Below are 12,869 nucleotides of genomic sequence, written 5' to 3' on the forward strand. Positions count from 1 at the left end.
TACAGTAAGGGATTTTTAAACTGCCAACATAATAAATTCAAGCTTTGAGTTATTCTTCACATTACAGTAACTGTAATTGCTTCTCATACATAGATACCTTGGGTTTCAATTTTTAGTTTTATAAGAAGCAAGAAAAATTTACATACAGACACAGCGGCTCCAATCCACTCTCTGAAAAAAATTATAATTAAATATCTAATTATTTTATATATGAAGTATATAAATAAAAAATAAATTACTACTAATTATTGGATTATTAAATAAATAAGGTTTGACCTTACAAAGTATCCTCATCTTTCCCACATTAGCTCACCACACAGTAAGAGGATTGGCAATCCTCACAATCCAGTCCGTATTTTCTGAGATTCATAAGAATTAGGTTCCTAAGAGAAAAAGAGCTCAATTGCCCCGTGCTAGGTGTTTAAACATGGCTCCTAGGACACCAGAAATAAGCTATACCCTGGATAAAATGCCTCAAATAAAGACCGTGAAAACCACTGATTTGGAAAAGGCAAAAACATGAAATACACTTTTATCTTTTCTTTTCCATTATTACAGGTTTTTAAAAAAGACCTAAAGGACTTGTAACCAGGAATAAGCAAAGACAATGTACCAAAAGCAAAGCATGTGAGTCCTGGCAAGAATCCATGAATGAGGTATCTCCTCTGGGTTTGTGTTATTATAACAGAAACTTAGTTCTTAGGACACTTATCCAGAGTTGCTGAACTAGTTTTATTTTATTTGAAGACAAAATCATTCCTGCAGCAGGGCAGCTTAAACCCGCAAAGATGTCACTACAAGAAATGGTCTACCATCATCACGGTCACCTAGACTCGGACACCAGGGTCGGCACACCCTAGGTGAACTCCCTTCAGTAAATCTAACAGCATCACACAACTCAGGAAACGCTAAATATCCTTAACACAGAGACACACACTTAACACTGGATCACACTCTCACTGCATCTTTAAAGCTTAACTGACTATAGTGATAAATTTCAGGTACACCCACGAGACACAGTTTTAGAGAAGAGAGCTGTTCAAATGTATCTTCTACAATAGGTACAGTTTCACGTATACCGTAAAAACTTAACACCGGTAAATTCGGCCCTTTTTTCTTTTCACAAGTTTTTATCAGCGTGTTCAGATGTTGGATTTTTATAATAGCCTCACAAAGGTTCCACAAACCAAATAATCTGGGCTGGTTAAAAAGGATGACAAAATGAATCCAATATTTAATACAGCTTTTATTTGTTTAACTTGGTAAATGGAGACTGTAATGGTTTCAAGGCAAACTCTGGGTGATTTCAGTCGCAACTCCACAGTTAACATGATTCTGAAAAACAGTCTTATCTTCGATGTCTAACCACACTACACAGTCACAGCTAGAGAAATCCATGTACATATATATTAGTTTTCAACAACTCGGGATTTTCAACCACTCTAGAATTCAGATTTTATATTCTCACACACTTTAAAATTTACCCCTTTGATGCAGGATATAACCATTAAAGATAAAAATTCATGCAGTGATACTCAGGTTTTTAAAAACAGGTAAATCCAGTATTTGATCATTCAGTGCGGTATCAAGTGCACCGAATATCTGAAATAAAACAAGTGCCAATGTTATCATGAATTAATAACATATTTATTGTCTTGAAACCAAACAGGCCCAAGTTACTTTTTGTCTTTCTCGAGTTAGCTATTTAACTCTTTTCTCTCAAACTTCCTGTGTAAGAAAACCCAAGATATTTCATTTCTTTTTTCAGTTAACAAGAGATGGTAGAAGGCTTAAGGTAGGTATGTTCTTGATAATTCGGAGTCAGAAAGTGCTTCTTCTTGAGCAGAAGGTTCATAATCTCCTGCGTTTTCTGCCAATTCAGTATCTAAGTCGTCATTACTTTCTGCACTGTAATCCACTTCTTCGAGGAATCGAGGCTCATCTTCATCCAAGACGTAAGTGGTAGGGCTGTGGCCAGAGCACATAGAGCACATGAGACTTCATTAGATCCTAAGGTTCTAACATAAGGCTATTTGACCATATTGGGTTAATTTTGATTTCAATATAATGTAAGAGTTTGCATTAGCTTTAAAGATGTTATCCAAATGAACAAGTTAAAAGATTTGTAATAGCTGAAACCATAAAGGGTGAAATGCTAAGTATTAATTATATTAAAAGACTGTCAGTCTCCACCCTATAGTTAGATAGCTACAAAAAACAAGAAACTCTCCCATGAGGTTGCCTTTTTAAAAGACTTCATCAATTTGCAGGGTTAAAAGTTCTATTTTAATCACTGAAAAGAAACAGACCATTTCAATAAACTTTATTTTATTTATCGTATAATTCATCCATTATAAGAAACTGTGGTATTTAAACACTGAAACCACTTATTCTAAGTCTATACAATGATTATTTGCCATAAAAACAACCCATGCACTCACCCATCCGGTTTCCATTGGTCAAGAATAAAAATGAAAAACAAGTGAATGCTCCACACCCAGATTAATTACTTTCCCTTGAGACACAGAATAAGATATTTGCTTAAAAGCACTAAGTGCTTCTGAATATTTCATTAGGTAGGTTGTTTGGGATAAAGACAACCTTTCCACTAGGGTAAAATATTCTTTCCTCTTCAAAAAGTCACAGTATTCGGATTTCTCCCCATCTGGGAGATTTTCTACACACGTGTGCACATGCCCACACACACAGTGTTATCAAAGAAACACTACAGAAGCATTTCAATGTCCCCATTTTGTGACCCAAACTATCTTAATTTCACACAGATGTCTGTTTATATCCCACCTGCTTCCAAACAGGATTTCCCACCATGGGTGCAATTAAAAGCCATAAAATCAAGACAATAAAAAGGGAACAATAATCTGTTAAAATGAACAGAGAAGCAAATGTCATTAGGCAGCTCACATGAAAGAAGTCCTGCACTGAATATTAAATTCAGTTCAGATATCTAGAAGTTCAGGCAGGAAAGACAAGTTAATGGATTATGTGGTTCTCATTTTCTGAAATGAGAAAGCAAAACTCATCTGGTAAGATTATCTTTTTTCCTAAAGTTGTTTTTCTCCCGCTCATTAAAAATAGATTGCGAAACCACCTTGATCTTATATAGCAAACTTCTTAAAAAGTTCAGAGCTTGCACTATGATGCAGCAGTCCTGATAAGCCAGCTGAGTGGCCCGAAGGACGATGTGAGACTTTACAACCTATCTAACACGCACAAGAACTATTTCACCGCATTCAATTATGCAACTAAAATATTTATCATGAAACTGTTAGGTCTTTAGAAAAAGTGTTAGATTAAAAGGCAAAAAAATATTTGCCCCTTCAAATGACCATTATTCTCTTTCTTTCTTTTGAAAAACAATAATTCATCCCTCCCTGAGTTTGGTGATTCACATTCTCAGGGTGTCCCAGGTGAATCACAGCATCCGTGGAAGACACTTAGAAAAGATGGAGGCTTCGGCTAAAGCAAAGGATGCAGGAAAGAAGTGAGGAGAGAAACCTGCTTACTTTGCTCCTGGAGACTGTCCTAACAAGAAGAAACGACCGTGGAAATGCAAGGGAGGAGGCAGGTTTGCTCAAAAGCCATGTACTCTCCTGGTACAGGGGCTGAGGACACCAACCAGGACTGTAGAGGCTGGCTCCATGGTGATGAGGGACTGTGACCAGAGCAGTGTAGTTACCTGCAGCATTGCGGGGTCTCCCAATGTCTAGGAAGAGCACAAAATCCATGCGGTGGGTGGGTGGGCAAGCATCGTTCAGGAAGTCTATGGAACACAGAATTCCGATGCACCCCTGAACCCCCATACCATCACCAAGGAAAATAGACTGGCATAAAGGAAGCTGGTTACAGGAGGCCCAGCCACTACACTGAGGTCAGAGCAAGGACCTAGTTCTACATGGGAAGCTGAGCACTAGAATATTAATCAATCTGAACTAAGAGAAAGGGTTTAAAGGAAAAGTCTACTCTTACAAGCTGAGGAAACAGAGGAAGTATGATTTTGAAGTAACAAAAATGCCTAAGATCAAGCCAAAAAAAGCTCCTAGACATCAAGGAGACTTGGAGCAATCAGATGCTGATTAGCATTTTTTTTAAGGCTGAAAAGCATAACCTGGAAAACAAAGCTCCTGGAAATTTCAAATAAATCCCGTAATAAGGAATGTTCAGAAAATAATGTGAGCCTGTTAATTCCCGATCTTGGCTCCTTCATATGCTGACTGTGACATAAATTTCATCCGTATTCTGGCATCCCCCATCCCGATACCCCGGAGCTGGTGGGTTTCACACTCTAATTCCATTCCTGTAACTCAAACTTTGACGTCTGTTTCTGCAGGTCCTAACCAAGTTGCGTTCCTGGCCTCTGCTTCGTTAAGGTCTACACTCTGGCTGAAATATAGAGTCCGTCCAGCAGTGGTGAAGGGCTATCAGTGCTCTTGATGAGCGAGGAGTAGGCTTAGGGGTTAAAGAACTGGGGGAATCTCGAGACGAAGGGAACAGGAGGAGATGACAACCTCTGTCACTCCCCTGAGAGCAGCCTTCCGACTGGTATTCCAGTTGTCACTCTCCAGCCCATTGTTTCTAGATCTCTCTGTTGCACTTAAATGGTAGGAATGCCAACACTCCTCTCCTCTGTCGTGCTTCATTCCCCTCTGTCCCTCCTCCCTGCTGATCAAGTGCTCTTCATCCTCTGTATAAAAATGCTCTCGTGGCCAACTGTTCTCATAAGCATGCCCTCTTTGAGTAAACTCACACATTTTCATTTGCGTTCCGATCATTTCCACATCCAAATTTCTAGCCCTGACTTCGCCCCTGAACTCGCACTGTGCATACCGGGCATGGCTATCTCACATGTACCTCAAGTGTATGTTCACAATGGAACTCACCAGTCTCCCTACCAAGCCTATGCCACTTGTCCTAGTCCCCAAATCATCCACTCAGTGAGTCGTAAAACCACACTTCTCAGCAAGCAAGTCCTGCCAGTCAATCTCTGAACCACTTCTTGCCTCACGTTTTACATGACAAACCTTCACGGACATTCCTTCCTCTGTTTAGGACATACTTCCCACCTTCCTTCTCTCAACGACTCACATTTCTTTCAAACTGCAGCTCAGGCTCATCTTTAGATGTTCTTCCTTTATGAAAGCCCACCTTGGGATAAGTGCCCTTTCTCTGTATTCCCTTTGTACCCTGCACATTCTGTCCGATCACTTCTGGTATGTAGGTGAAACCACTGACTTGTGGGTCTGTCTCTTCCTAAGCACTTTAAGGTCAGGAACTGTGACTTACTCATCTTAGTACCTCCTGTCAGCTCCCAAAAGTGCTTGATACATTGTAGGCCCTAAACAAATGTTTGCTGAAGTCTTTATAAGAAGCCACGGAGCCAATGAGACCATCGATTTTTACATTACCCCATCTCACTGATTATACTTTAGTAAAAAAACTTAAGGCTCAAGACCAATCACAGCAATTCAGCTTTGTTTTTATTAATAATTCCAACATATGTTTTGAACAATTCATGATTTAGGAAGGGCTTTCCTATACATTATCTCACAATAGCCTTCAGATAAGAAGAGAAAGACTTGAAGGTAATTTGCCCTAGAGTTATAAAATAAATAATCCCTTGACATCAACAGAAAGGAATTCAAGTAATAATTCAATCACAAAAAGAAACTCTAATCAGCACTTAATTATTTCCTGTCACTGTTACTTTTTTCCCACCACGACTTTCTTGTTCCCCTAATTTTCTTCATTTAAGTTGACTCCCGTTGCCTGTTTCTGCTTCATTCTCCAATAACTGGCCTCTGTTCACCTACCCTAACATCCTTCTACTCTGGATTTTAATCAATAAGAAACATTTGATTCTAAAAGAGAATAGCATTTTTAGTCCCAAACCAAATCTTCCTCATGCCGCCTCAGGAAAAATACCAAAATCTTCACCCATATGACTTTCTCACAGGATGAATCTGTTGAAATTCTCTGCTGTAGGGTGTCATTGAGATGCAGAAAGGTTTAAAATTCCAACTGATTTCTAAAGATAACAAAAAATTCTGCTTTATTCAGATTTAGAAAGTGTTCTGGCTATCCTTGTGTTAAACTATTAAGCATACACAAAATTAAACCTAAGAAATTCACCATCCCCCTCAGTGTGTGCCCAACTACTTGCATGAGAGCTGACTTGACATCTGAGACACCAGAAGGCAGAGCTGCAGCTCTGTTCCCTATACAAGCATGAAAGAAGCAAAACACTGTTTATGGAGTCAGAAATTCTGGGTCTGTGCCTCTCCTCTTCTACTAACCAGCTGCATGAGTCATGTCCTTGGTTTCCAACACCGGTTTTTCTCTACTGTACAAGCAGAGATCACAATATCAGACCTACTACCTCGCAAATTGTTGTAGTAAAGTGGGAAAGCATTTATAAATTCTTAGGTTAGACAAATATAAAATGTTATTATGAAATTAATAAAATCTGTTAAAAAAATGTTAATCAATCTTTGTTAATTCCTACAGAGCCCAGGCGATGGGCTGCCGCCAAGCCACTGACTAAAACCACTGCCTTACTTTTGTGACTCAGAATCCTACCTTAACCTTGTCCTCTTCAACAGTTTTGAGACTAACCTACTGTTTTTAGACAGCACAATGAACATATCCTAGGGGAGAAAGTCTGAAATTGATACACAAACAGAAAAATATTCCATTGTCCAAATTACCAATTTGTGACTTGCCGATTATGTCTTTCTTGTATTCAAATATCAGGTCTCAGGTGAAAGAAAAATCTCTATCTGCCTAAATATTAGAGAATGTTCCATTTATATAATTTGATTCTTAGCTCATAAGAGATTCGGCATCTACTAAATATCACAAAGCAAACAAAATTATCCATAGAAAATACAAGTAACAATTTTTGTCGGTCTTAACTGACCACAGTGTATACATAAGTATTTGCACATTCCTGCACACGTGCATACCCACACACAGAGTTAGAATTTCTAATAAGAGGATATCTATTTGGGGGAAAAAAAAGTAAAGAAAGTTGTTAATTTACTGATACTTCATTGGAAAATAATATATGACTAAGCTGCCTTCAAAAAAATAGTAACGAAGTCACTAACCTCCAACTTACTTTATTTTACCATTGATCTAGAAACATTTCTTATATGTAATGAAAGTGGTAAACAGTTAAGCTTCCCAATAATTTGGACAGCTTCAAAGGCTGAAACCATTCCTTTTTAGCAATTCTGCTTAGTTCCTTGGCAGATACAAGATACAACGAAAGTACAGGGGAATTCTGGGTTAGACGTGGGCACGATTCCTGGTTTTGTGAAGAATTACCACATGGATGATCTTGGGTCAGTTCATCTCTGAGTCTGGGTTTACACACATATGAAAAATGGTTACATTATCATCTGTCTCTGTTCATTCTCAATAGAACATGAAAATCTCGGAGATAATAATTGAACTTAACAGAAACTCAAAATGGGCATGTGTGTTGAGGGTCCCAAGGCCACCCCAGGTTTGGTGACATGCTAGCAAGATTTACAGGATTCAACACGCAGTTGTATTAACAGCTATGACTTATTACAGTGAAAGGATACAAAGCAAAATCAACCAAGAGAAAAGGTGCGTGGGGCAAAGTCCAGAGGGAACCAAGGCCAGGCAAGGGCAGCTGCTAAGAGGCAGAGAAGTCATCAGAGCTTTCAGCAATTTCAAAGGATTGGTGGCAAAAATTGGAGTTCAGAGCTGCCAAGTTTCCTGAAAGAAGGGAGTTGCAGAGATATGACCCCAACAGTTTTCCCCTGGAGGCATGTGACAAATTCTTTAAATACATAGTGCAAGAGGCTGAAAAGCAAAGCAGAAAGCAGCAAAACAAACAGAACACAAACAATAGAATTGAGGGCTGTCTTGAGGTGCCTCCTTGAAGCAAAGAGAAGCCCTAGGCCACCAATCGTGACCTTGGGAGGGCAGGGAGGGGACAGGTGAACCCAGGGAGAACAAGCTTCCCAATTTCTGCAAACCTACCTCAAGTCTGCTCAGACCCTGGCCAGACTACTCTACACCTGCCAGAGGATAGAATGAAGCCTCTTTGAAGGAATATGTATTCTTCCTTGTTCTGATATGCCATATTCTTACTTTGAAGTCTCAAATAGGCACTTATTGAGAGGAATAACCATTCTTCGAAGAGGTTACTGAGAATATAGCACATAAATATGAATAAATATCTACAATCATCAAATTCCTTGTACAGCTGTCTTAGAGACTAACAATAACTAACTTGATACTTATCTGGATCTCAATGATAAGGATCATTTCCTTCTCCTACAATAAGCCTGAAAGCTTTCATTATAATCAAATCTGCCCTGGGGTCCTGAAGTGTTCATGTAAGTCTCCATTTTGTTTTTCTAGATGATTTTAGGCTCCTCTGTACTTGTGGGTACAAGAGCATTTCACAAAAACACAAATGGTTCACTTTTAGTTATAAGCAACTATGATTTCAAGTGGACTAGGAGTTGTGATACGACCCTTCAATTATATGGCATGATTTATCTGCCTAGAAAATATTCTTTAAAAAACATTTTTTTATGTTTATTTATTTTTGAGAGTGAGAGAGACAGAGCACAAGCCAGGGAGGGGCAGAGAGAAGGGGAGACAGAGAATCAGAAGCAGGCTTCAGGCTCTGAGTTGTCAGCACAGAGTGTGATGCGGGGCTCGAACCCATGGATCACGAGATTATGACCTGAGCCAAAATCAAGAGTCGGACACTTAACCGACTGAGCCACCCAGGCACTCCTGCCTAGAAAATATTTTAATGCAATTATAGCTGTAGGAATTTTCTACATGGTTGCAATAAATGTCTCTCAGAAATGCACAACAGCCTCAAGCATGTGCATCACAGCCATTGAAAAGGAATTTTTTTTAAGGATTAGCTTGATTAAATAATAAACTGTACATAAAAAACAGAGCAAACACACATTAGAGGCGACTGGATGGCTCAATCAGTTGAACATTCAACTCTTGATTTCAGCTCAGGTCATGATCCCAGGGTCGTGGGATTGAGCCCCGTGTCAGGCTCCATGCCGAGCATGGAGTCTGCTTCAGATTCATTCTTTCTCTCTCTCTGTGCCCCTCTCCCCCGCTCCTACTCTCTCTCTCTAAAATTAAAAAAAAAAAAATTTTAAAGCACATCAATATGAGTAAGCTTTACTACATTACTAGGTATTAGATACTGCCATTAACATGTGGCCACAAATGATCTGTACTGACAGATTCTCTCTGTGACCAAGCTTGAGTCCAGCTGCTCTCAGTCCTCTTTCAGACTAGGTCCTGACCTTGGGATCTGTCCTCAGTCAGGGGCTCTGCCTGCTTAGCCTAGCTGTAGCAAAAATCTTGCTGAGTCAGTTTATCGAAATCCCCCACTCTCTGTATCTCATCAGCCTGGCCTGCTTTCAGCAAAAACTCCGTCAAGTAGGTTTAGCCAGAATCTCCCTTACCTGGGATGGTTTCTCTTAGTCACTTTCCAACTGCCAATCCCCTACTCTACTCCCTGGCTCTAAGTCACCAGTGTTCCTCACTGTATTCACAACTGAGCCCAATCTCCCTCCCAAAGTACAAAGCCCCCTTGTTAGCAATCCTCCTGAGTAGTCCACTTTCCTGTTCTGTGAAGTGTCACAAATAATTTTCTCTTTAACAATATTAATTTTCTCAGAAGAAAAAGGTCCTACATATTTACAAATAAACACTAGCTTCACACGAAGAAAGCACAGAAAATACATAGGTTAGTATTTCATTCATGTGTTAACAGTCTGCAGCAATGAGTATCTTTGTACTACACCTGACCAATAACTTCCCGCCAGTCCCTCTGATATTGCTAGGGGCAGGGGTAGAGCCTTTAACCACAAAACGTTATACTGTTAACTCATTTACAGACCTGTACTCATTCCCTATACTTTATTAGAAGTCAGGTACTCTATCTTTATCAAAACACATCAAATTAGATTTTCAAAAAAGCATTAACATAAAGTAGAACAAATGCTAAGCATATTTTAAAGGTTTTCTCCAGCTTAAGTCCTATTTATTTTTATTAGTTGCATTAAGAACAATTTCTCACCCCATTTTCTAATGTCCATGCTGTACACACAAATACAAATTAAGTACTGATACATGCTACACCACAGATAGAGACTGAAAACAAGCTAACTGAAGAAGTCAGACATAAAAGGTCACACACTGCATGGTTCCATTTATTTGAAATATCCAGAACAGGTGAATCCACAGAGACAGAAAGCACACGAGTGATTGTCAGGGGCTGAAAATGACTGCTTAAGGGTAATGAAGGTCTCCTTAGGGGGGTGATATAAGCATTTTGGAACTAGACAGAGTTCCCAGAACTAGAACTGATAGTTGTACGATACTGTGAACATATTATTATTCACTTCATTAATTTTCACTTTAAAATGGTTGATTTTATGCTGTGTGACTCCATCTCAAGAAAGACAGAAATAAAGGAAAAGAAAAGAAAAAACAGAAAAAAGACATCCAAATACTATCTGATTATAAGAGACTAATTAGGCCTCATTTAAACATGAGCATATGTTTTTATTATAAAATATTGTACAGAATTTGGTATTTTTCAGCTTCACTTTCCTGTAATGTTTTAAATATACTCAAACTTCAAATACTTCTTCTATATACCTAATATCCTGAAATGTAGTCCCCCTCACCATAATCTGATGAGAAGCACTGTTAAATGTTGTATCAATTCTCAAATCCTTTAAATGAGAGTCACTGAAAGGACTATTTTAATAGTTTAGGTAAAATAGAAACACTTTTGCTAAGTACATAAATACTACATAGCTATAAGCTTTTATTTTATTTTTATTGTCCATGTATTTTTGACAGAGGAAGACAGAGACACAGTACAAGTGGGGGAGTGACAGACAGAGAGACACACACAGAATCTGAAGGCGGCTCCAGGCTCCGAGCTGTCAGCACAGAGCTCAATGTGGGGCTCGAACTCGCGAGCCGTGAGATCATGACCTGAGCTGAAGTCGGATGCTTAACCGACTGAGCCACCCAGGTGCCCCAATAGCTGTAAGCTTTTAAATGAGCTCAACCAATATTCCCAGCTTAGACCTAAAAGAAACACACCCCCTAAGAAAGATATAATGTAGACTCAGTGTTACATCAGATGAAATTTTTATTATACAACAAATACAATCGGGGATAGTTAAAATGTTTTATGTGTGTAATTTCCAATGAATGCCCTGGGAATAAAAAACACGATTAATTTTCAACCGCAGGCTTCACTGAAAAGGAAGTTCTAGAAGTTCCGGTAACTACAGTGAATCTCAAGAGCAACTAAGATGACTGTAAAAGAATAACTTCTTTTCTAAAGGACAGTCCACAGGAAAAAGAAAACCAAAGAGGGAGTAAAAGCAAAGAAGAGATCTCAACGAAGTGTTGGCAGATGGAGGCAGATGGATGAAGTGAAAGGGCCTAGGTTCCAACTTCCACTTTGCTCAAGTCCATAGGACAGGGGAAGCCAACAGGGATGCACGGATTTGCATTACAAAAGCTGCAGCAAAGCTGAGAAACTGGAGATACTGGTGTTCAGGGTGCAACTGAAAAGAATAATTGATTTAAAGTCTTTATAAAGAGCAATTAGACCTTCAGATCACCTTCCCCAAGCTATTCCCTCGTTCAGAGAGATGGAAAGATGACTTTCCAAAGAGTTTTGTCACAGAGGCTATTCTGTTAGGGCCAAAACACAGAAATGGGGGTCTGGAGAGTAAGAGAAAGTCTGCTCAAAAGCAAGTCCGAGTGGCCCCCCAGGATACTGGCTACTGATCTTATGCCCCAGGGTAACATTTCTCAATTTTTCGTAAATCATCCCCCCAACCCTCCGCAAAGAGGTTTTTTTAGAGTTTTTTTTCTAATCCCCCTAATTAACTACAATTAGAAATTAAAAAGATAAATTTCACATCAGATTAGACCCAGCTAAAGACAGCATGGGTGAATTAAAGGTCAGTTAGAAAAAAACACCTAGCTCTGAGTCAGCAGGACTTGTGCCCAAGCGTGTATCTGTGTGTGTGTGTGTATTCATATGTATATGTGTGCAAAGGTATATATATGCATGTATGTATGCATGTATATAGGTACGTGTGTGTGTGTGTGTGTGTGTATGGTGTGTTCAGCACAGAGGGAGCAGGCAAAACTGCCCATCTCCCAGTCCTCCCCTGAAAAAGTTTCAGTGTATATTTTAAAAGCTGCAGCCTAAGGACCAGACTTCTAACTTGGCAGTCACTGTGGGTTGTCATCCTCTTCAGAGACTGGGGAACCCAGCAGATACATATCCTGCTTTCCCCCCTCAGGGGGCTCCAATAATCAAAGCAAGTCCCCCATACGGTCCTGAAAGGAGCTTGTACACACATCTGGCCCTCAGCTTTTGTGGCTGCCTCCAAAGAGACAGACCTGAGGATGGCCTGCCCCTAGGAGCCAACAGGGCTTGCATTCATTAGTCCCATCCTACGGTAGCAAGCAAGGAAAACAGCTCTGACCAGGCACAGAGGCACCTCCTGCAGCTTTATCCTCAGGCTAGCACAGAGGGAATAGGCAAAAATGCCCATCTCCCAGTTTTTCTCTGGAAGGGGCTTAACTACATATTTTCTCAGCTGCTGCTAGAGGGTCCAGTTCCTAATCATCCTGCATCTACGTGCTGACTATGATCCTCCTTTTTGGGATACTACCATGACCTGGCACCTTCAACTACTGGGAGTGACTGAGAACAAAAAAAGAGGCTTGGGCAATCACAAAACTCTGAGAGACAACTAGGAGCTCAAGCCAGGCTGATCAAGGAGGTT

The 12,869-nt window shown here is 39.7% G+C and overlaps 1 protein-coding gene across 5 annotated transcripts in view; it reads right to left on the reverse strand.

Annotated features, from left to right (window-relative positions):
* Positions 1-1,226: 1,226 nt before the first annotated feature.
* AGTPBP1 (ATP/GTP binding carboxypeptidase 1) overlaps positions 1,227-12,869 on the reverse strand; it is a 160,335-nt gene continuing 148,692 nt past the window's right edge. For 4 of the 5 annotated variants that reach the window (XM_042963852.1, XM_042963848.1, XM_042963850.1 and 1 more), the window contains one exon: positions 1,227-1,968. In XM_042963852.1, the coding sequence (XP_042819786.1) occupies positions 1,791-1,968 (178 nt within the window). In that variant the 3' untranslated portion in view covers positions 1,227-1,790. Of the gene's footprint in view, positions 1,969-8,031; positions 8,199-12,869 lie in introns of all 5 variants that reach the window. The other variant, XM_042963851.1, reaches the window with a different exon arrangement.

The sequence above is a fragment of the Panthera tigris genome, chromosome D4 (genome assembly GCF_018350195.1).
Source record: "Panthera tigris isolate Pti1 chromosome D4, P.tigris_Pti1_mat1.1, whole genome shotgun sequence".
Classification (NCBI taxonomy): domain Eukaryota; kingdom Metazoa; phylum Chordata; class Mammalia; order Carnivora; family Felidae; genus Panthera; species Panthera tigris.